This window comes from Solea solea, chromosome 21, assembly GCF_958295425.1.
Source record: "Solea solea chromosome 21, fSolSol10.1, whole genome shotgun sequence".
NCBI lineage: Eukaryota > Metazoa > Chordata > Actinopteri > Pleuronectiformes > Soleidae > Solea > Solea solea.
Window position 1 is genome coordinate 20,907,107 of NC_081154.1, and position 25,071 is coordinate 20,932,177.

The 25,071-nt window shown below is 42.1% G+C and overlaps 4 protein-coding genes across 4 annotated transcripts; 3 read left to right on the forward strand and 1 right to left on the reverse strand.

The window, feature by feature from the left end:
* Window positions 1-557: 557 nt before the first annotated feature.
* On the reverse strand, window positions 558-6,293 carry LOC131448951 (elongin-B-like). Its single transcript, XM_058621790.1, has 4 exons — window positions 6,150-6,293; window positions 5,259-5,393; window positions 4,779-4,887; window positions 558-1,582 (listed from the first exon to the last, which is right to left on the reverse strand). Exons 1-4 carry the CDS (start codon window positions 6,150-6,152, stop codon window positions 1,470-1,472), a joined length of 360 nt encoding a protein of 119 aa, XP_058477773.1. The 5' UTR covers window positions 6,153-6,293; the 3' UTR covers window positions 558-1,469.
* A 12-nt stretch (window positions 6,294-6,305) lies between these two features.
* Window positions 6,306-13,897, forward strand: pkmyt1 (protein kinase, membrane associated tyrosine/threonine 1). Its single transcript, XM_058621720.1, has 8 exons — window positions 6,306-6,465; window positions 7,735-8,145; window positions 9,820-10,057; window positions 11,250-11,529; window positions 11,601-11,707; window positions 12,345-12,517; window positions 13,007-13,227; window positions 13,318-13,897. The coding sequence occupies exons 2-8, from the start codon at window positions 7,774-7,776 to the stop codon at window positions 13,619-13,621; spliced, it is 1,695 nt and encodes a 564-aa protein (XP_058477703.1). The 5' UTR covers window positions 6,306-6,465; window positions 7,735-7,773; the 3' UTR covers window positions 13,622-13,897.
* Window positions 13,898-14,506: 609 nt separating this feature from the next.
* LOC131448938 (zinc finger protein 514-like) lies at window positions 14,507-17,393 on the forward strand. The gene is made up of 3 exons (XM_058621772.1): window positions 14,507-14,675; window positions 15,805-16,005; window positions 16,572-17,393. The coding sequence occupies exons 2-3, from the start codon at window positions 15,816-15,818 to the stop codon at window positions 17,306-17,308; spliced, it is 927 nt and encodes a 308-aa protein (XP_058477755.1). The 5' UTR covers window positions 14,507-14,675; window positions 15,805-15,815; the 3' UTR covers window positions 17,309-17,393.
* Window positions 17,394-19,731: 2,338 nt separating this feature from the next.
* On the forward strand, window positions 19,732-23,802 carry LOC131448926 (zinc finger protein 436-like). The gene is made up of 3 exons (XM_058621747.1): window positions 19,732-20,596; window positions 21,778-21,968; window positions 22,396-23,802. Exons 2-3 carry the CDS (start codon window positions 21,779-21,781, stop codon window positions 23,307-23,309), a joined length of 1,104 nt encoding a protein of 367 aa, XP_058477730.1. The 5' UTR covers window positions 19,732-20,596; window position 21,778; the 3' UTR covers window positions 23,310-23,802.
* Window positions 23,803-25,071: the final 1,269 nt, after the last annotated feature.

Here is a 25,071-nt window from a genome sequence, read left to right on the forward strand (position 1 = left end):
ATGTGTATATATACACCTCAGTGGGTCATGATGGGTCAAATGGTTTGTATTGACTCTGGTCATTTGAAGTGCTTTGCTTGGATTAACTGAGCGACAAACACACCAAAGACAAAGGAGCTCATGTGTCACTGTGAGCTAAAAACATTGTTTATCTCCATGGACTTTGGTGAGGGGGTGAGTCTTTTACAAGCATTCCCATTGGGAAAGGATGGTGAATTAAGCAATACAATATAATCTTTAGTCAAGTGGCTAAAACGGATTTCTCTTTGGCTCCCTGCTTTGTTTTAACTCAGAAAAACCTGAACTAGCACTTTAAACTGTTCATTTATTAAGTTGAAATTAGCAACAACAACAAAAAAAACCAAACAATGTGATATCACGGCCTGTAAAACAAAACATGATGAAATGAATGACGGCTCAATTTAATCTAACTGCTCTGGCTTCATGTTTCCTGTCACCAGACATGAGGTATCGTTGCCTGTTACTCTTCCTATCATGTGGTGAAGCTATAAGTAACCGCCATTAAACATGGACAACATAAAAAACAGTCGGCAGCATAAAAAACAAAACAGGAAAAATCTTTTAATTAAGCAAACTTACAGTTACAAGCCATAATTATGTGATTAGAGGAAGGTGCCAAGCTGATGTTGGCGACATGATGTATGCATTATTTTTATAAACTCAAGATTAACCCCTGTGTTTTACTGTATGTCACAGACAGAATGTCCTCTGACCAAGACGTCCCTCCGGTGTCCATGAGGAACCTGCCTTTGGTCTCAGTGCATGAAACACACAGCGTAGAACTGACGAGTAAAACATACTGTAGACGCAAAACCATAACATCCAAAAGTAACGTATTTAACATGTACATGTTCTTTCCTTGTGTATGATCTCAAATCTGAAATGTACAACAGAAGTGGGAGAAGCAGATGGAGGGAACGTTGTTTCAGCTGAAGGCTCATCTGTTTCTGTCAAACTCCAGACGCTAGTTTCAATTTTGCTCATGCACGTTTGCCGACTCCGACACCAGACTCCTCATCCATGCATGGTACTTCATGGTACTTCTAAACAATGTGACACGACGACGCTTTCAACTTCTCAAAGAAAATATTCATGATAATAATTAGAATAACTCACTCACACACACACACACACACACACAACCATACTTTCCAAACCATCTTTCCTCGACATGTTTAACAAGCTGGTGCTTAAGAGCAAAATAAAGGAGCACAACTGCATGTGATGTGGGAAACTGGGAAGAGTTTAAAAAAAAAAATCTTTAGTGAAGCAGATTGTAAGGGTGTGCTAGGATCATAGCATGATGGTAACATGGGCAGGCTCGGTTACCAACATTTCTCCCCTTCCATCAACTGAAATCATGTTACATATCCTCTGCCCTGCAGTGAAATCCACACACCACCAACTTCCATCCTTTCCTCCACTGCTGCTTCCCCCCTTCCTTGCCATCACTGCACTGCCTGTTCGTTGGCGGTGCTACCAGAGTCCTGGGGCTTCATCACATCAGGCAGTTCTGGGGGGCTGGAGAAGGCCTCGATGTGCAGCTGCTCAAACATCTCATCTGGAGGGAAGAGTTTCACATGGTTAACACTCATGTCACATGTTAGTATATACACAGTAAATACACCTGAGATGCACCGAGGACAGATTGTCAAACCACTTCATGAGCTGATCAGAGATGCACTGTGACCACATGGTGAACAGAAGCCTTCAAGGGCTAACACTGCTGTTGCTGAACACAGGAAGCGACGCTGTAGTCTGGGATGACTGTGATCGGACAGACACTGGAGACACGCTTGGTTCAGATGTAACAGGTGTAAATGCATATGGTGAAGAAAACACATTCTAATGCCAGGTGTGAAGGGGTCAAAGGTGAGGACATTCACAAATACACAGGGGGATCTGCATCAACTCAGCTGCTGCTTAACCTGTAAATAGTAAAAGAAAGGTTTTTATCTACACCGGCTTAAAGGTGTGGTTGAGGTTATTATTGTATGTCAGTTTAGTGTCCATGAACTTTAACGATGTAACATCATTTTTAAGTGGCTTCTCAACTGAAAACAAGCTCTCAAGCAACATTATCAGACCTGACTGAGGGAGCGTTTGTGTGTATACAGCAGCAGAGCAGGGGTGGGCAGTAGAATTCACTTTTGAAACTTCTCGTAGACGCTTCTTTGTGTTTGCAGTAATTAACGGACGTTCAATGGTAAAATCAGTAGCCAACACATTTAATTGTCGATAATTGTGAGCTACGTCATCACAGGGTTTTTTCTGCTGGGAGTCGCACATGTAGTGAACAGCCTGAGACGGCAGGTGAATATCAGAGTGAACACCCTCTCACCCAAAAATATCAAAGGTATGCAAGCATGTCACTCTGCACACACCAAGGGAAAAAAATCACAGTAAAATATGCACATGGTACAACGGGAGCACATCGGTAATGCACAAGTATTTGAAGAGGAGGCACGTTCTGGATGATGTGGACACAACTTGGGAAAGATATTTAGCTTGTTAGCCAACTAGCTCGCTGTATATAGACATATATAGAGTTGTCTTGGCTTTTAACATTAATATGCTCCTCTTTAGAACAACTGTGTGTTATTCACCTTCACAGACTAGAGTTACAACCAAGCAGTTCTTTTTCACTTTTTCACTTGTTCACTTCTTCTTTCACGTTTACATTGTCACTGCCTGACCTACAAGTTAATGTTCAAAGTCAAGACACAACATGGTTTGAAGATATTTTCTTTTAAGTTTAGCTTCTTGGCATTCCTGGCATATTGAAGTTTAAATGAGTAATATTGACTCTTGATAACACCCTTTCTTTTTTAATCAAATGTATGCAGTCGTCCTGAGGAGAGCAAAAAGTCTCTAGATGGTTTTCTGCAAAGGAAGCAGACGTGTATTCACCAACTCAGTTTTTCTTTTACTTTTGTAGATGTATCCTAAACAGCAGCAATGTTTATTAAAATATACATTTTTGCTTTTAATGTTAGTTAACACAGCGAGTCATTGTGCTTTTCAATAGTTGACCATAAAAACAGTCATTAGTTGCAGCCATCTCACTCTGCTAGTACAAAGTTGCTGTTGTCTCAACATAAAACAAATGACTTCCTGTGAGCAGCACAAGAATGTCCCTGAGCGACACAAGATCTAAACACTGCCATACTGAGAAACGCAGTCATACACAACTTCATCAGCACTGTGTACATTCATTTGACAACAGTCTATGATATGCTGTGAATATGTTCTGAAAAGTGTTATTTTTGGACTTTGGTGTGTGAAGTCCTTTGTTCAGATTATAGGCCCTCTTTACACCTGGCATTAAAATGTCTTTTCTATAATCATATAACAATCAGATAGCGCCTGACCACTTGTAGGTGCAGGTGTAAATACACCCGAGGACCGATTGTTATAGGATCTGCCAAACCACTTCAGGAGGTGGTCCGAGACACATTGTGACCACATTGAACAGAAGTGTAAATGCACGAGTCTCCGATGCATCTCGTCTCTGCTCCACCCACAACAACCACATGAAAGCGGCAACAAAACTGTGTAGTCTCTTCTGCTTTGCTCATTTTTCCACTTGTCGAAAAGACAACTTCTTGTCCTGCTTCAAAAGCAAAGAGGGGTCCATAGAAGAAAGAAAAAACATTCTAATGCCAGGTGTAAAGGCGGCCATATTAACAAATGAGGAAGTAGGAGACCTGCAGCTCCTGTGAAAATTCCACTCAGAATGCTTGTCCAAACACAAGATAAAGCTTAAAATATATTATGCTAGGGCATACATTTTAACAGGTAGTAATAATAATAATAATAATAATAATAACTTGACTTTTGTCATCAGCTCAAGGAGGACAACTAGCACAACATTGGTGCTAAATATTCCCCAGTACCTCACAAAGCCACACTGAACTATCACTTCCCTTTATTTCTAGAATTATTATTTTTTTTCTCCCAGTTTTTACTACATCTCCCTTTACGAGCTTTGGACTTACTTACTTACTAAAAAGGCAATTGTGAGTACACGGTGGAACAATGCTGAAGCGTAACTTACATCACAGATTATGAACTCCCCGCGACCTTCACTTCACACCTTAATGGAGAACATCCTCTCTCTTCTCCCCTTTGAGCAGTTAACTACAGAGTTCGGCTCATCTGATGCATGTGGCAGACGCTGTTCCCTTAATTGCAGTTCTAACGCGTCTTTTACACAGAGGGGTTGAGACAGACCACGGAGTGAAAACAATGAAAAGTGCGCTGAACTTCATCGCGACTGTACTCGATCCTCGTCATAAAGATCATTACTCGGATGTGGGGAAAAAGCAGCGCGTAGAGAAATGATCCAGTCTGCGCTGGATACAGAGAGTCCGCTTGGGGCCGGAGAAGCGCACAGCGCAGGAGCAGAGCACAGGACAAGAGGCTCATCTGTTGCACCAGACGAGGGGCATGCACCCTGTGTTCAAAGAGATCATCCTAAATATTTTCATAGCTTCTTAATTGATTTGTTCTTTGAAGCATGACTATTAATCTAATCTGAGGTAAGTACACACAGTCCCAGCCATAACAACAAAATTAGATTACAAAACAACAATGGTACAGAATTTGCATAATAATTTATATAAGTGTTTCCTGATTTTCGGTTTCGGCCAATAATTTTCCTTTTGGTGCATCCCTAGTACGATATGTATGTTATGCTACTTGAATATTCTACTTCCTGTTCATAACTAGAAAGGAAAAACCCTGGACATACATACCATTTATGCGAAAGGCCAGACCAACTGTAGCTGGGGCCTGAGGTCTGGCAGTTTGGTTGGTAAATCCACAGTCACCCAGAGTTTTAATGTCCTCTAGCAACTGGTCGTCCTGTGGAACAATAGATTAAAATGTCAGATTAAATCCAATGATGTCACAAAAAACAACATTTGTGTCAGACGATGCTATAGTTCTCCAGCTTCCTCTCTCAGTCCAAATACATGTAATGTGGGGATTAGGTAAAGTGGACACGCTAAATTAACTGTACATAAGAGTGGATGGTTGTTTGTCTCTATGTGGCCTGTGATGGACTCGCGATCAGTCCAGGGTGTACCCCGCCTTTCGCCCTATGTCAGCTGAGATTGGCACAGCACCCCCACGACCCTCGTGTGAAGGATAAAGCGGTAGAAGATGGATGGATGGATGGATGGATGGATGATGCTGTAATTCTGTTGGTCATGTGGTGTTTGCCCTAAACTTACTTTGTAGAGCCTCTGATCTTCAGGTGATCTTTTAAGTATTCCCTCGACAATACGCTTCAGCTCATAGACAGTGGTGGACTCCTTGGCATCTGTGAAGATTGTAGTCTTGTGACGCCGGATCATTAAGAACACGTCCTGAAAGAAACAAGCAAAATCAGATGTTGGGGAACAACGATGTAAGACTCAATTCAACATGAGTTTTCTCTCAGATGAGAATTTGACAGAGATTTCAGTAAAGAATATGACAATTCTGTAGCTTAAGTCATTTTAGAATGCAAATTCAGATATATTTCTTTTCATCTGACAAAATATTTAAGTCATAAGATTTTATTAGTTCCTGTCAATCTGTCAACTGTTCACAATCCCTTAATTACGCATGTGTACACTGTAATAATCCTACTACTGATTAATAATTAGTGTTAAAATGAAATAGTAGGTTGTTTTTCTACTGACAATTCACTCTTTAAAGAGCTAACCTCGAACTGTGTGTACTAGCATGCAGACGTAGCTCTAAGCTAACGTTAAATGACCCAACACAAAGCTTAGTCACGTTAGTGAGATAAACAAAGGTTTGACATGTTGTTCTAAGTAAGAACACGCCGCTGTACGCCTGACAGTGACAAGTGAAGTCCAGTTAGTTTGGACGAATCAAACTGACTTAGCGTTGTGACGCTACCTCGCTACAATCTTTCCTCACACAAGCTAACACCAACCAAAGTTAGCTTTAGCTACCTAGCAAACACAAAGTGAAATAAACAGTCTTGTGTCCTGCATTATCATCTGTCGTCACGGCGTATATCACTTGACCAAAGTGTCACGAGGTAAAAACAATATCTATATCTCAGCAACAAATATCACACACGTCTCGACAAAGATGATAATTATAGTTACCATTTCAAGTGGTCAGCTAGCTAGCCAGTAGCACCAGCCCTGTGTTAAAGTCCCAGACTGCACCGCTCGCGGAAATTGCGCAACTCAGATAAGCAGTAAGTCTGAAATTACGGAACATACGTAACGCTGCGTATTATTTTCCGAATTTGGCGCCAGGTTGTTTCATGCTGGACGGAAGGGTGGAAGCAGAGGCGCACTTTGTTTGGACACAGGGACGAATTAAGTCACGAAGACCGTGTGACATCTCCACTACAATACAGTCGGTGTGATAATGTCACACAATTCTACCGTTACGAATTCTGGACTGTCACTTACGGTATGCTATTCAAAGACGCAGTAAATAGCTTTGTTACGTGGTTGTTGTGTCGATGAAGGCTGGCTGTCTTCTTCATTACGTTAGCCAACGTTTAAAGTGTTAACACATTGACTGGTAATGGTGTCAGTGGGGGTAATATTATAATCTGCATGTCATTTAAGATGAACATTGTATGTCAAGGTTGACGTTGAGTGTGTTAACGTTAGGTGACACGTACAGTTAGCGGGCGTGTCCTTAATCAGGCCAGGGAAACCTGTTGTACACACGAGCGACCAAGAGTGAGTCATGAACACTATCCACACTGTGACGTCAGAGCTGTCAGGTCATCCCATTAATAACACAGCTATAACTTTATAAGACAGGAAACAGTTAGAGACAAATCGAACCAAAGGACAACTGGAAACACTGTAATATGCCTTTGGACAATGTCTGTGGACAGTCTTGTACAGTTGTTGTATAAACAGTGCTTAACAAATGTATTAAACCACCCGTCATAAAAACGAGGAAACAGATATTTTAGAAATCTTTCAGAAACGTTTCAAACTAAAAATGTTATTGTTATTTATTTGGCAAATAACAAACTGAATTGACATGTTTATAGCCAAATCTGAGCTGGCTCCTCACTGGGCTTCTCTGAGAAGTCAGACATTAATCCAGCATAACATTTAACCATAGTGGAACGACTTTTTCTAGTAATTCGACATCTGACTCAAGAAATAATAATGTGCTTCACGTTCACGTTCACTTGTCTCTTGATTGTTTGCTATAAATTGTATTTTTTAAGTGTCTCTCTCCAACCAGATCACTGTCACCTTGTCTATTTTTCCACATTTACTTTTATTTTAATTTTGAATTTTGAATTTCTCTTCATCTCGTTTGTGTTTTCTCTGTTTGTTTATGCACATTCATTCATTCATTGTCTACTGCTGTATCCTCCACATGAGGGTCACATGGCCACTGTTGCCAATCTCAGCTGGCAGGTGAAAGGCGTATGTCATCACAGGACCGACATATAGAGAGTAATGCATGCACTAATGGCAAATAAACATCTTTAATCTTGGGTCTTGGATCTATTTAGTGCCTGGTCAGCACACACGACAGTGTATTTTTTGAGCCATCGTTGCATTTTTGGGGAACTTTTAAGTATGAAGTCTTTGGTTTTGTTGTGTGTTACATGGGTAAGACAGATACGTTATTAAAGTACATGCACTAGGTATTCATTTCCACGGCGTAAAGCTTTTCTTGTTTCTTATTGTGTATCTGTTGCAGGACACTATCTTCAAAGAGAAGTGAAAACGTGCCAACACCATGTCCGTGGCAGTGGAATCCTCCGTGTCGAGGGCGTCACTCCCCATTCCCACTTTCTCCCAGGCAGAGCAGTCCTTCTCTCTCAAAAAGCGTCATGTCCCTTTATCCTTGTCCTCTTTGTCCAACTCGTCCGACTCTTCTCCTCTGCGGCTCTCGTATTCTATGCCACCGCTGCCTCCATCCAAAGGATGTCCCCCTCTGAGCAGGGTGTTCCACCCGCGTCCCTCCCCCTGGACGCCCCTGTCTGGTTCCCTTAAAAAGCTGCCCTGTCCAAAGTCTGTGTACGATCCCAGCAAACAACAGTCCTTTTTCAGTCAGTGCTTCACCAATTTGGGTCTACTGGGAAGAGGATCATTTGGAGAGGTCTTCAAGGTGAGCAAAGTGTGTTTATGTCGAAGAATCCTATGTGACACTGTGTGTGTCTGCGTTGTATTTTAAGGACTAGGATAGATCAGGTAGGTCAAAAATAGTCCATTAATATGAGGACAAAACGTTTGTTTTCCTATCATAGCCTGTGCTGCGTCCTTTTATAAAAAGTAAACCCTGCTTCCTAAAAGAAACACTAGCTCAATCATTTATCATTTTCTATTATCACTTACATCTATTCATTTATAGTATTTTCAACTAAGCAATAAAAAAAGCATTTATATTCATAAAAAGTGTTTCAGCACTATGGCTGAAAACCCCACAAAGATGCTTAGGAAACGTCAGAAGTGGATTCCACCACTAATAGTATGGCTGGACATTAAGTAGAACTTCACAACCTTATTTTAATCGTGATCATGATTTTTGTCTCTCATGAATATGATCATGTGATGTTAAAACTTTAATATTAAACCCCTGAATGTGCTAGAAACAGCTGCTGCTGTTTACTTCACCATGCAGCTCCCTGATGGAGTCGGACAAGTGACACTATGTTAAAACTAACCATTCATTTCATAATCAATTCATCTGTCAATTATTTTCTCAATTAATCCATTACTTGATTGGTGTGCCGCCACCATCAGACATGAAAGCAATCAACACAAGTAAAGACAAAGGGGTGAAGATGAAAGTAGATCAATCAAAGTATTAATGGTGGACTAATCAGCACTTACCTGAAGTCTGGTCTGATGGTAGAGACATATGTAATACCTCTTTTTGTGTTCTCAGATTAAAAGTTATTCTTTCCATTACAAAGATGTTGTCCATTCATCTGCACTAGGTGTCTCTCTCTTCAGCCCTGTCATGGTTATGGATTTCTTACAAGTAGCAACCAAACCAAAATGGGGTCACAACAGGGCAACTCCAAAACACATGATAAAGATTTGCCTCTTTGCTTCTGCAACACCTCCAACAGTCAGTCTGGTTGGAATATGATTTCTTTTGATATGGAGTGCATCATTAGAGGATGACATTAGTGGAGAATTTGTAGTTCTCCACTGATTGTTGTTTAAAAATGTGGCTCCAGTTCTCCTGTGTGATTACGATGTTGCCCTCAGTTTCCCATCTTTATCTTACCTTTGATATATTTTCTTTGTTAAGAGATTGAAGACTGTGTATAATCTTGAAATGATCTTTTTATAAGGTTCATCTTGGTAAGCTTTTAAAAATACCTGTAGAATATCGTTGTTTCTGGCTCATCATTTTTCATCATTCTTTCCCCGATAGAGTCTCTTATTTGTAAATATCTGAAGTGGTCCTGGTTCTGTAGACCAGATTATCCTTGAGATCTTGGAAACTCCTAACAGTAACTTTACCTTTAGTGAATGGTGTGTCGTAAGCACTGAGGAGGTCCATTCCTTGAAAACCTGTTGCTTGTGTCTTTAAACGTCTTCAGTCAGAGACAAAAATCCACCTTTGTGAGCCGTCTTAATCTAACAAACGTGGACGTTATCACAGGCCTAATCCAGAGGCTGACACTTACACAACAGTGTTGACTGAAAATCCTGACTGTTTTAAATAAACGTGCTGTGCTTTTATACACATTTAGACATGCAGACATACATCTCTGTCCCTCAGCTCGAGACAACGTCAGCACCTTATTGTTCTGTTCTGTTCTTTTAGGTGCAAAGCAACGTGGACGGCCACCTGTATGCAGTGAAGTGCTCTGCCCATCGCTTCAGAGGCAACAGTGAGAGGACCAGGAGTGTGAGGGAAGCCAGGAACCATGAGCGTCTGTGTCCTCACCCTCACATCCTGGACTTTGTGGCTGCCTGGGAGGAGTGTGGGCGGCTGTACATTCAGACGGAGCTGTGCAGCACCAGCCTGCTGCTGCACGCTGAGAACCAGCCTCCTGGACCAGGTCTGTATGCAGAGGACATTCATTTATTTAACACTGATGTTGGTGACATATGATGTAATCTGAATCTTACAATATGTAAAAGCTTTAGAAATGTCTTCGATCCATATTCTACCTTTGTTTGCTTTGTGTTTGAGTATGAATTAATATTAAAGAAGCATTATATCATTATCAAGATATTGTAATGCCCCAAAAACACATCAATAACGTTACAAAAACACAACATGCAGTGTCTAAAGGGAGTTTTTACCAGAGGCTTCAATGAAAGAGCTTGGAACATGTGGGTTACATTTTAATATTAACCTCTGAATTATCCAATGAAAATAACTGCAGTTCATAATATTGTTGCTACAAAAAAACTTTAACTTTTACTGTCTTAATATATGTTGAGTGAACAAGTGCAGTGCCTGTTGTGTGTGTGTGTGAGTGCTCATTGTTACTATGACACAGCAAACGTTCAGTGACATACAAGCAAATACTGATACTGACAATAAATATGGAAAGTTGAACTCCAACAGTTGGTTGGTCGTCACCAGGATGCAGAGCTAGAGTTCAGTATGGTGACAGCTGCAGGAGAGAAGCCTCCTCTGAACCTGCATACACCTGTAACACCTCCTGGAGGAGGGTGGGGGGAACAGTCTGTGTTCGTCATCCACCTCAGCTTCACCGCGCCTTGTCTCGCTCACAGTGCTGTGTGAGTGAGAGGGGGCGTGGCTACAGTAGAGCAGCGAGAGCGGCGAGAGCGGCGAGAGCGATGTGTGCTTCTTTTACCGATATCCTTTGCATTACTTCTCCAAACAACATCAAACTGCACACTGCACTTACTCGTGCCCGCAGCACGACACCTGTCAAGTTAGACAGGTGTCAATCAATCAGTCCATCAGTTTGAGAGATATGTGAATAACACACACACACACAGACATACATTCCTGGAATTTATAGATAGATGATGATGATTAGTGAAAAACTAAACTCTTAAATGTGTACATTATAAGTCAGTCCTGGCTCCCCCTTAAATCACCAGGACTGTATGTTGGTGATGATGATGATGATGATGATTTTTGTTTTCTGAATGATCCAGATCCAGGTTCAACATATTGTGAGTGTGTTAATTAAATCCTATAATGCAGGATTATTCCATCCATTTGTAATAATGAATGTGTGTTATTTCCTCCACTGTTGTTCTCTAATGCAGATGAAGCTGCAGCGTGGACGTACCTGTGTGACCTCCTCTCAGCTCTGCAACATTTGCACTCTAATGGATTCGTTCATCTGGACATGAAGCCCGCCAACGTCCTCGTCACTGACTCGGGTCGTCTCAAGCTCGGGGACTTTGGTCTGCTGCTGCAGCTCAAACACAAGAGCACAGAGTCTTCAGAGGGGAACGTGAAAGAGGACGCACAGGAGGGAGATCCTCGATACATGGCTCCTGAGCTCCTCCGTGGACAGTATGGACCTGCTGCAGATGTTTTCAGGTACAGACGTGGTGACAAAATCAACTTCAAATATGTTAACATTACACCTCATAGTTGTCATTTTCTTCTAGTTTGGGGGTTTCTATTCTGGAGCTTGCCTGTAACATGGAAGTTCCAAATGGTGGAGACGGCTGGCAACAGCTCAGACAAGGCTGCCTCCCCTCAGAGTTTACTAATGGTACGATCCACTTTCTTTTGATTCATTCTCAGGCTGAGTGTGTGTGTGTGTGTGTGTGTGTGTGTGTGTGTGTGTGTGTGTGTTTTTCATGGTCAAATGTCAAAAAGTTGAGAAATAAACTCTTTTTTTTTATGCTATTAAAATATAAAATATACACTGCTGTGTAATTAATGATGTAAATAATCAAAGTCACCTACATTTGAATGTTCTGTTCTGTTTGTTGTGTGTAGGCTGCACTGACTCACACACAGGCCTCTGCTTGGTTGTCAATGTTACAGCAGCAAAGACAGTAAAGATAAAGATAATAAATAATAAACAAGCATTTCCAAAAATGTACAATATAGAAAGATATTAACACTTAAAATAGAATGTGTTATGTACATTATAGACAGTTTGCTGAATAAAGTGAAATGGCAGGAGAGTGACCTGATGTGTGAGAGAGTAAATAACCACGCATGTGACGTGTTACCGTGGTAACGGTGACACCTGAACATAGGGCTCGCACAAATCTCACGATGTAATTCAAACACAGACATAATGATATTGTCTGATTGTGTATCTTGTATGGACACATTTATTGATGTTTGTTTAAAGCCTGACATGACTTGTGTTTTCACCTCCTCCATGTGTGGGACAGGCCTGTCAGTGGAGCTGCAGACAGTGCTGAGGATGATGTTGGCCCCGGAGCCTTCTGAGAGGCCCACAGTCTCCGAGCTTCTTGCTCTCCGTTTCATCAGGAAACGCATGTGGAGGAGACGCGTGTATCTCATGGTCGCAGAGACTGTGTTGAAACTGGTCTCCCTCTGCCAGGTAACACCTCACACCTGGATGCCATCGCTTTGCTGCAAGATCATTGTTGTTGCCTGATGGTTAAATGTTGGTATTTTAACACACTAGATGTGATGTGTCTGCACAATTAAAAACTAAATCATTAAATCATTTGGTCTTTATGAACAGAAACGAGGTCTGTATGTATTAGCAATGATTACAAATGGCAACAGGAGACACATGCAGGATTTATTTAGAACCTAAATGTGAACGGACAAAGTCAAGGATGTGAGAACCTGGTCTGAACGGGGGCCAGTATCTAACTCGGGATGCATGATATTGGAGTTTCTGACTGTTTTAGTCATCATTCATATGGGAGATGTTGGTGTGTTTGCTGATATCTGATAATACCTTTTAAATCCAGTATCATGAAGACAGTCGTGTGCATCCCTTCTCTCTCATTTAAACTGGAATGAAAATCTTTAAACATTAACTTTTTAAGTGTATAATGTTGTGCTCCTTGTCTTGTAGCAGGTGGTCTGTTTCGGGTGCAGACTATTGTCCTGCCTTCACTTGTCCTTTCTTCCTCAATGGACCAAACCAGTGCCCTGCACCCCTCCCAGGGACAGCTGGGACAGGGATCTAACGCTGTCCCTCAGTGTCATGCACAGCCACTCAGGTAGCCCAGAGGACGACGTAGTGTTTGTGCTGGATCCCACAAAACCAGAGCTTTCTCCCACCTTCTCACACAGGTTCTGAGTTATTGAACGTTTTCATAAATTGTTCTTCTGTCATGACATTATCTGTGGATGTCTTACTCGTGTTTTTTTACTTCATCCCAGAGTCAAATCCAGACTGTGTGTGGACAGCACGTCCACTCCTCTGCCAGTTTCACTGACCAACGGTCATCGCAGTCCCGTCCACACGCCCTCCAGCATCCACTCAAACACAACCTGCCACACACTCACCCCGAGTGCGAGCTCTGTCCACTCAGAGCTTCATCCGGACGGCATGAGTGACAGGTCCACGCAGAGGCGACGCGGCAGCAACTGGGTGCGAGCGGACGAGGATCTGCCCCGAGCGAGCTTTGAACCAAAGAACCTGCTCAGTCTGTTTGAGGAAACGACTGTAGAGGGACAGCCATGACTTCACATCAGGACTGTCAGCCTGAACTAGTTTACTGTTCACTCCATGTGTATTTGAACAGGAGGAATTTAGGGACAATCAAACCTGAAGCACTTTCTTTGTTTGTGTAAAAGCAGTCTGTTGCTCAAGTGACAGGTCGTGTGTTTATGTTTGAGTTTATCGTTGTTGAGTTTATCGTTGGCTTGGTGTGTGTGAGTGGATTTTGCATAAATACAGAAACCACTGCTTGTCAAACTTGGTGTGAATCAGAAAAAACAATAAACAACTGATCAATTAGATGTTTTCGTTGTTTTAATAATAAAATAGAAGATGACTTAATCATCCAAGTATGAACTTGGCTCAATGTTCTCAGCCATTTTTACATTTGAGTCACTTGAAATGTCTGAAATAGTTTCAGCATCAAAAACCTACAACCTGTCTATTGGATCCTCTTGCAGCTAAACCCTGGGACCCATGGAACCGGTGAGGCTTCCTCAAGCTTCATTAAACCTTTATTAAGAAAAAACTGTCTCAAATCTCCCTTTCTTCTCAACCCATCTATGACATGGTGCTGAGCCCTCACTCTGGTCCAACTCATCCTCAACCAGCTCCACTGGGTTTGGGTCAGGTGATGGAGGATGCCAGGTCTCTTCTTCAAATAACCCTTTCATAGCCTGGAGGAGTGTTTGTGGTCATTGTCCTGTTGAAAAATAATGTGTTCATTATTCATCATCAATGTGGAAAATAAAAGAATAAAATACAGAAAACCACTGACAGAGAAGGTGTGTCCAAACTTTCCTCTTCATGTTTCCAGGCTCTGTTCGCTCACTAACCACTAGGTGGCAGCAGCGCTCGTCTCTCAGGATGTAAACATTCCACGTCCGGTAGAAACAGGAAGTGGAATGTTTGCACGATAAATAAAAAGCCGCAAATCATGTTTGTGTAAATGTAATAAAAACAGTGAGTGAAGATTCCGCAGCTGAAGCTACAGCTTCAAACCTTTCAAGCCGTTCTTTATGAAATAGTGCGCCAGTTACTGAACACAGCAACACGGTTTGACTGGAATCACTGCGAGGTATGTTTCCACCTCTCCATCTATTTCTATCATTCTTCAACATTTGTGGCGTTCTTATTTAATCATGATATGCAGTTTTCTGCCGTTATATTGTTATGATACTGTTTGTAAATGTCTATTTATTTCACCAAGGAAAAAATGATCGTACGGAATAGTAAAGAGCAAAATCACAGTTTAGTATTGATAGAAAGCAAGTTTATTATTATTATTGTCGTTGTTATTATTGTTATTATAATTGTCTATAATTGTATAATTGAAATAATAATAGTGTTACTCATATAGCACCTTACAAGTTTACCAGGTGCTATGACAGATAAAAGCAAAACAGAAATTAAAGCTGTAAACAATTGAGTGTATTATAACAACATAAGGGGCCACAGGGACTCGGGTTCGAGCCCCGGTTGGAACAAGGGCCTTTCTGCATGGAGTTTGCATGTTCTCCCCGTGTGTGCGTGGGTTCTCTCCGGGTTCTCCTGCTTCCTCTCACAGTCCAAAAACATGCAATGTGGGGATTAGGTAAATTGAACACTCCAAATCGCCCGATGTAGCTGAGATTGGCACAGCCCCCCCCCGCGACCCTCTGGTGGAGGATAAAGTGGTAGATGATGACTGACTAACATAACAATATAAGTATTTCAAAAATGATTCATATGAATGACATTTACTGAGGGTTTTTTCAGAGTACCATGCCAAAAAACTGCCATCATATAAGGGGGATTATTCATTATAATGTTTATATAATGATAATGATGATAAAAATAATAATAAAAGAAGAAAAAACCTCTGATCCTGTCAGTGTGCTAGAGAAGAAGAAGAAGGCAAGAAGACAATCAAATAAAAGAAATAAGATAAAAAAAGAAACCGAAGGAACTGACATTAATATCTCACCTGCTAGATCCAGTCAAAAGTCCGATTTTTTTGAAAATGATCATTTTTAAATTTTTAAATGACAGTTTTAAGACACGAGTGACGTAACCTTTTTAAAACCAACACATTTTTGTACAATGTCAAATTGTTTAGGTTAGAAGAAAAAAGGTTATAATAAATAAACGATGTACCCCTGTAATAAACCCCAGACGTCATTCAAACGTACCGATACTTACTGATCACAACACTTCTTCCCCCTCAGTCCATTTAAAAATGTCCAAAGTGGAGCGTCTCGGTGCTCGGCTGGAGAAGCTGCTGTGTAAGGCAGTGCATGAAGTGCTGGAGGTGGTGAAAGAGACGGTGTCAGAGTATCAGGAGAAAACAGCCAGAACACAGAGGGAGAACCAGAGTCTGAAGAGGAGGCTGCAGGAGCTGCAGAGCCACATCAGCCTGAGGAGCAACGGTACGACCACTGCAAACAGGCTGAAAAATAAAGTGAATTCTACTGCTCAAAAAACGAGTGATGTGCCCATACCACTTTTCTCTGACTGAGAAACAAAGAAACCAGAAACAATTCATATTTAAGAAGCAGAAAAAACACAATCTATAAGTAATTGACGGATCGAATAATCGTTGAATTTGAGTACAAAGCAAAATAAACATCTATTTTGAAAGATGAATATTAGACATGACATCAGTATTTTCAGTATGTTCAACAGCTTATTAGTAATGGAACGGCACATGTTTAGGTGAGCACAAGTATAGGAACAGATCAGTGGCCAGTGATTTCTACATACATACATGTTGCTGAGCTTCCACTGGTTTTAATGCAGGAACATATGAGAAGAAAAACATGTCAGACGATCTGTGATAATCAACTGATTCTGAACAAACTAGGTTCTAGCAAACTTTCAGTAATGAAACGTAAATGTTATTAGAAGCAGAGTTTCCCCTGCTGTCGCAGAGCACTGGTCCCTGGAACAGATATTTGACACAAGAGACCTGAATGTATGTTTTTGTGTCTCACAGAAGCTGAGCAGCAAAGTTCTCTGAGAGAGAAAGAAGAAGAAGAAGAAGAAGAAGAAGAAGAAGAAGATCTGTCCGACACTGAGCTCCATCCTGTCGGCCTCTGTGAGGCATCCATCACCTCTGCAGCAGCAGCATCAGCAGCAGCAGCAGAACATGTTCATGGTGAGAACATGAACAATACAACAACTGATAATGGACTGTCACATCATGTGGAAACGAAAATCAAGGACAATTGCTCTGAAGCATCACAATACACAATAGCAAGTACAATAAAAGCAGAGCCCGTGTCAGAGGAGGAGTCTGAGCACCAGGCTGCAGCTGGAACCTCCTCAGGACTGTCAGGGTTTGTGTTCAGTCAGAGCCAGAGCAGCGTGACAGAGGTTCAGTCTCACAGACTCAGCAGCGGTGCAGACAGACAACACGCGAGGACCCTGACAAACACTAGGTGGAGCCGTTTGGACTCTGCAGATTTGTGTGGAGACTCCAGGAAACGTTACCGCTGCTCTCTGTGCACTCGCAGCTTCTGGCACGCCGGCGACTTCAAGAAACACAGCAGGGTGCACACGGGGGAGAAGCCGTACTCCTGCCGCATCTGCGGGAAGTGCTTCAGTCAGTCCAGCTACCTGACCGTGCACCTGCGCTACCACACTGGAGAAAAGCCCTTTGGCTGCAGTCACTGCGGCAAGAGCTTCAGTCACTCCAGTAACATGAAGAAACACCAGCAGACACATCAGTGAGGCTGAGGAGGACGCTCACTCATCATCATCTGTACATCTGACCCTGTGAGGCAGAACCTGCACAGGTCTCCACAGCTGCTTAAAGGTCAGTGTGCAGTGCCGGCCTAAGCCTTTATGGGGCCCCCTCCCACCACCTCAAATAGCCAGTGCTTGACTATTATTGATACAAATGTAAGACTAGAAATTGCATTCATTATAGCTGTGTTATTTACACTTTAGTTTAGAGCCATGGTTCTCAAACGGTGGTACGTGTACCACCAGTGGTAGAGCTGTAATTGGGCCTTAAACGTTAAATAGGCCTCGGAGGAGGAGTGGTGTGGTGCACCTGCAGCCATGGCTTACAGAAGAGTGGGGGCGTGACATCGTTCTCACCTGGTTACATTCTGACCAGAGGAATGTTGCTATCGTGTGGAGGTCCTGTGTTATCACTTTGAACGCGAGCCAGTCTTCGTGCTGTTCACGTGTAACCGGTGTAGTCGTGTGGTCTGTGTTGTGAAGAAACCGCCGTACGATGAATATGTTTTGGAGGAAGTCTCTGTTTATTTAAAACTCCCATCAGCATGTGAAACACAGGGAAACGTGCCCTCTACAAAACAAACATGTACAGCATGATAATCTCCATATTAGCATAATGACAATGCTCAACAATACAGAAATCACACAAGCGCACATCACGTACCTCTCCCACAACATGCAGCAGCAGAAGGGGAGAGGTGAGGGCAGACACACCCTTAAATACTGGGTGGGCACCCCAAAAGTGAACGTGGGGGACAGAAAATCATGAAGGTTCCACATGACAACTTAACCTGCCGTGTAAAAACTTAAAACATACATTTTGTGTAATTATAAAATAAAATAAATATCATGTATTTAATAAATTGCAGTACCTTCAAAAATATACTGTAGTATAGAGTGTAGACCCTGTTACACTCACCCCTCTAGAATTACACAACATTTCAGGTTGTATAACAAACCACATACATAAACCAGCCTTAACAGAAACACGGACACATGTTCGTGTCAGACAGCAACACCAGCTTCCTACACAAAAGATAAGAGAATCAGAGGCCTGCTCGGTGCCTCACAAGAGCTCATAACACTCCATAGACAAAGTGTGGTGCCATCTACACAGCCTGGCTAACAATGTGGATCAAAAAGAAATTCTCCATACAACAGCATATTATTACATCATCAGGAAAAGCAATCCAGGAATACACCACATGTCAAACACACATCTCACGCATGAACAACAGATCCAGACTCTCATCATGAGTGGTGCATGCACACTAGACGACAGGAAACCGCCCTCAGTGTCTTTACCGTAGGCTCTCATCATGAGTGGTGCATGCACACTGGACGACAGGAAACCGCCCTCAGTGTCTTTACCGTAGACTCTCATCATGAGTGGTGCATGCACACTGGACGACAGGAAACCGCCCTCAGTGTCTTTACCGTAGACTCTCATCATGAGTGGTGCATGCACACTAGACGACAGGAAACCGCCCTCAGTGTCTTTACCGTAGACTCTCATCATGAGTGGTGCATGCACACTAGACGACAGGAAACCGCCCTCAGTGTCTTTACCGTAGACTCTCATCATGAGTGGTGCATGCACACTGGACGACAGGAAACAGCCCTCAGTGTCTTTACCGTAGACTCTCATCATGAGTGGTGCATGCACACTGGACGACAGGAAACCGCCCTCAGTGTCTTTACCGTAGACTCTCATCATGAGTGGTGCATGCACACTAGACGACAGGAAACCGCCCTCAGTGTCTTTACCGTAGACTCTCATCATGAGTGGTGCATGCACACTAGACGACAGGAAACCGCCCTCAGTGTCTTTACCGTAGACTCTCATCATGAGTGGTGCATGCACACTGGACGACAGGAAACCGCGCTCAGTGTCTTTACCGTAGACTCTCATCATGAGTGGTGCATGCACACTGGACGACAGGAAACAGCCCTCAGTGTCTTTACCGTAGACTCTCATCATGAGTGGTGCATGCACACTGGACGACAGGAAACCGCCCTCAGTGTCTTTACCGTAGACTCTCATCATGAGTGGTGCATGCACACTGGACGACAGGAAACCGCCCTCAGTGTCTTTACCGTAGACTCTCATCATGAGTGGTGCATGCACACTGGACGACAGGAAACCGCCCTCAGTGTCTTTACCGTAGACTCTCATCATGAGTGGTGCATGCACACTGGACGACAGGAAACCGCCCTCAGTGTCTTTACCGTAGACTCTCATCATGAGTGGTGCATGCACACTAGACGACAGGAAACCGCCCTCAGTGTCTTTACCGTAGACTCTCATCATGAGTGGTGCATGCACACTGGACGACAGGAAACAGCCCTCAGTGTCTTTACCGTAGACTCTCATCATGAGTGGTGCATGCACACTGGACGACAGGAAACTGCCCTCAGTGTCTTTACCGTAGACTCTCATCATGAGTGGTGCATGCACACTAGACGACAGGAAACCGCCCTCAGTGTCTTTACCGTAGACTCTCATCATGAGTGGTGCATGCACACTAGACGACAGGAAACCGCCCTCAGCCAAGCGAGATGACCGGCTATAAACATCTGTGGTGATAGTGAAGTAAAGCAGTTTAATGACAAGCAGGGATGAGAATGTAGATATATGAATCTTTTCCAACATGTATTACATTTTTACAGAACATAAAACAAAAAATGATGTATGATTAAATTGCAGTCATTGCACGTTGCTGTTCACCAGAAATTGAAACGAATAGTCACTTTTTAAGATAAAAGTCTTGATCTGCTTTGCCTTATTTTAAGCCTTTTATATGTATAGAAGGGAAGGGCCTTGCTATTTTAGGTTTATGCCTCAAACCCATCTTTTGTTCATTAACACTACATTATGTTGTGTAAAATGGAAAACTGAATTACACACTTGCACACAGTAGGTGGCGGTATCCGCATTCGTAAAGATGGCTGGGATCTGCCTGTAAAGAAAATGATTTAAGGCTTTTGTTTTGAAAAGTGATTCACTGCGGAAGTGAATTAGATTGCTCTTCCGGGGGTTGCGATATGTTATGATCGTATGTTGCGACTTCTGCTATTTACATTACATTAACATTGACAACTGTGTTTTTATGTGTTGAGAATGTCCGTTTTAATGACAATTAAATGTGTTGTGAAGAATGTAGCCACAGTCGCGGGCTAGTTCGACCTGTGGGACGCGGAAGTAGAATTTGAGTTAGCTAATGTAGCTAACGTTAGCCTTCCACAGACGCTGACCTGAGGACTAGCTTACAGGTACTGTACCCTAAACACACACACACACACACACTGGACCGCTGTCATTAGGTTCACATTTTCCAATTTGTTTAAATTAATGTCAAAGAAATTGTGAACTATTGTAAACATGACATTATAACCTGCTGTGGAAATGCTAACATTAGCCATTTCTGTTGACATTTTTTGTAGTCTCATTGAAACGCTGATAAAACGATCACAACAGCCACGTTTCACTGTTTATTATTATTTATTATTTCTAAAAGCTCACCCAGATGTTCGATATATGCCAATACCAGTACTGACATCATCATTATTATTATTATTATTATTATTATTATTATATTATCACCCACTGGCATAAATAGCACTTAAAATAAGTCAGTCATGGCAAATTTCTATTATTGTGACAATACTGTCAATAGAGTCTAAAATCCTATCTGTGCTGTCTCTGACGACTGTAGGTGCAGCCAGAAGGCAACACCTGTTAACTTTTTAAGAATCCAATAATAAATTATATCTAAACCTATTTGTCAGTCGTCACATTAATATTGTGAAGTGTCGTGTTTTTGGTCAGGATAGTCTTGGTGGCAGAAATGACATCATACCTAAAGTCAATTAAGTCTATATCTGCAACCAATACAGAAATCAATGTATCGCATTTCTCGTCTCACTCTTTCCTTTCCCGTGCATGTCAGAGAATAGACACACATTTACGTTGCTGTAGAAACATAGCAGTAAGAGAGTTAAGGACATAATAAACACATAAATGTGGCTTATGAATGTTACAGACTGGACCTTTCAGGTGAACGCGCCGGTGTTATGTTACGTTTCTGCTAAAAAGTCAAAGCCATGTTTTATAATCATACAACAGCAACAACAGTCCCAGCTGCAGGGAGCAGAGATGCTGTTATTATTGCTGCTACTGGGAGCAATCATTTGATTTAAGGGAGCTATATGCAGACTATGGTCATACAGCCAATAGGACGGTCTGTACTCTTCTGCTGTTCTGTGATTGGTCAAACTCTGGTTTAGTTGTGAGACTGCAGAGGTGTTGTTCTTTCTGAGATCACCTGATTTACATTATGCTGACACTTTGTTCAATAACACATACTGTACCTTTAATTACTCGGCACTCAGGTGCACTTCATATGCATTTTGACTTTTTTTTTTGACTTTTGTTGTGCTGTTTGTTTATTTAGGATGTCCAAACTGGAGCGATTGAACGTGCGCGTGGCCCAGCTGCTGACTGAAGCCGTGCAGGAGGTTCTGGAGGTGGTGAAGGAGACGGTGTCAGAGTACCAGGAGAAAACAGCCAGGACACAGAGGGAGAACGAGACTCTGAAGAGACGACTGATGGAGCTCCAGGACAAAATGACAAAGGAGAGCACACGTGCGTACAAATGTAGTCACTCACTAAGGCATGGTTTTAATGCAACAGTCCTACAGATGAAAAGTAAACAACAATTACTGCAATAATGTCTCCCAAAATGTGAATGCAAGCTCCCTTTTTAATGCAGCGTAGTGTTATTTTTCCAATGATTTTTGGAAATCAGGAAAAAATACTGCTCCACGTGTTCCTGGGCGAGCAGAGGACCAACATGTTGGCCTTTTTAATTCTTATATCCGCTCTTAAGTATCATTTAGCTTTGTGATAGAACCTGTATTTATTTATTTATTTTAAATAAACTATTTACACTCAAACTGATTAATCAGTTATCGTTGTTTTTTTTATTGTAATGAATTAATAGTCAATTAATTGTTGCAGCTCTAGAGTTTCTAAAGCAAAGTAAAGAGGCCTTTGTTGTTTTTCTCCACAGCTCTTCTCCCTGCAAGTGTAACAGAAGAAACACAAGACACAAAGATTCTAGTGCACGACTCGGAGTTCTCTCTCACAGACTACGAGCTGCTGAGCAGCCACACAGCTGACCACACAGCTGACCCCACAGCTGACCCCACAGCTGACCACACAGCTGACCACACAGCTGACCACAGTGTGAAGCAGGAAGGCATAGAACAAGAAAGCTTCAATGACGCTGAATGTGCACTCCTATCAACAGACTATGGCAGTGATGAACCTGAGGTTATGGAGGCGTCGACGGTCGGAACATCACACACAGCAGACTTGAGTCACAGTTGTGTCTCCTCCAACAGTCCACACAGCAGTCGCTCACACAGACGAGCGCTCCAGTTAAATGGAACTGCCATCAAAAGAGAAGCAGAGCCGACAGACTGTACGACGTCACAGCCGTCGCCTCGGCAACAACATTATCCCGGATGTGTGGACTTGAGCTGCAACTCTTCTCGCCTCAACCCTGAGGAGTTACACCGGTCACACGTGAGAGTCCAACCTCACGGGCTCGTCCTCACCCACACAAGGCTCAGCGCCTCAAGAAGGCACGCGTTCGCCAAACTCAGCAGCGAGCACCTCAGAGGAGAGGACGCCCACCTGTGTGTCGTCTGCGGCAAGACGTTCAGCAGGGTGGCTAACCTCAGGATCCACCAGCGCTGCCACACGGGGGAGAAACCCTACGGCTGCGCACAGTGCGGCCGGCGGTTCAGGCAGGCCGGAGACCTGAAGAAACACAAGCGCGTGCACACCGGAGAGAAACCCTACTACTGCAACCAGTGTGGGAAGAGCTTCAGTCGAGGGGAGAATCTCAAGAGACACCAGAAGATCCACATCGGAGAGACACTGCACTTACAGCAGGTGTGGAGGGAGCAGCACACATGAGCACGATACAACACTACAGAACATAAAGATACATGTCAAGTTTGACTCGTGTAGTCCATGCCAAGTCAAGAAAAAACATTTTCCAATAGTTGCTGATGAGTTGAGTCTTTGATTAATAATCATTGAGTGAATGATGCGTTTGATAACTGAATGTGTCAAGACTGCATTTTACCAAACAGCCTGATATCTGATTTCAGTGTGTTTTTTATTAGAGCTGAAACGATGAATCGATTACTAAATTAATTGACAACTATTTTGATCATCGAATAATCGGTTTGAAGCTTTTTTCGTGATTAAAACAAGATTGTTTAAGCTTCTTAAATGTGAATATTTTCTTCATTTCTTTGAAATCATTAAAAGTCAATCGTTTTGGTTTGTGGACAAAACAAGATGTTTGAGAACATCATCATGTCCAGGTTTGACGCACGCAGAGCAACATTTTTTTAAGGTGTTCAGATATTCTGAACACTAAGCGATTAATCGACAGATTAATCGCTTAGTGTTCAGAATATCTGAAAACAATCATTAGTCGCAGCTGTAGTTTCTACGATGTATAATAAATTCTCCACACAGACACAGAAGCTGTACCTTCTGCACCTTCGGTGGCGTCGGGGTGTTGATAATGTGTCGATCCTCATACTTACAAACTACTTTGGATGCCTTCACAGGGGACTAGTGTTTACAACAGGGGACATTTTGTAATAATGTAGTAATAATGCTCATTATGGGTCTGAACGTGGAAAAATCCTCACCAGCTCATGTTGACATAATGCAAAAATAAAGAATAGTTTTTAAATATTTTTCTTTAACAAATGAAACCATAGTCTTGTGCATGTGGCCTCAGTCTGAGATATAAACATAAAAAATAATTCTCTACTGAAATGTTGTCCTTTTGTCACTCATGTGCAGTATGTTGTGTTTAGGGTTTCTCTGTTTTTGATCAATACTTCTTTATGATGACTCATTCATTGATAATAGAAACAAAACACTTTACATTCAGTGTTGTGTTACATATTATTAGACTATTATTTTTATTTGATGTTATTCTTCATATTTATTACATGGTTCATCATTTAAAAAAATAAAAAGTGAATAGCATGATTGTTTTTAAAGGTCCAGCGTTTAAGAATGAGCGACGTGTGCAGGTGAGACAGGTGAGACTGTCTCACACCTCAGTCAACATGATGGCAGCCTCAATAAAGCATGAGCCTCGTCTAAAGAATTGATTAAAAACTTATTCTAAACCTTTGTGAGCAGTTCTACACTAAGTCAAACATCATTAGATTCCACATTTCACACACTGGACCTTTCCGCTGATTTATCTGAATGACTGCAAATGTTTTTTTAATGGCAGGATATTTATTGCAGATTTATTTTGTTATTTGTATTTTTTAAGAAATGGAGTTTACACGGGAAACTAAATCATTAAATGAATAAACATGTACCACAAAACATTGTCTCATTGCTTATATATAAAAGTATTTGTTTGTGTCACAATGTGTTTCTGTGACTTTACACAACAGATGTAAAGGATTTTCACAACGTGCACTAACTGCAATCAAGTTAACACACACTGTACCGTATATACTGTATATATATGTACTTAGGGGGCAGCCCGTGGACAAGTGGAAAGGGAACTTGGGTTGCCGGTTGAAATCCCCACCTGGCCAAAAGGGCTGGGGTACCCCTGAGCAAGGTACCCAACCCCCATTGCTCCCCGGGCGCTACTCAGTGTGGCAGCCCACTGCTCCTAATTCTAGGA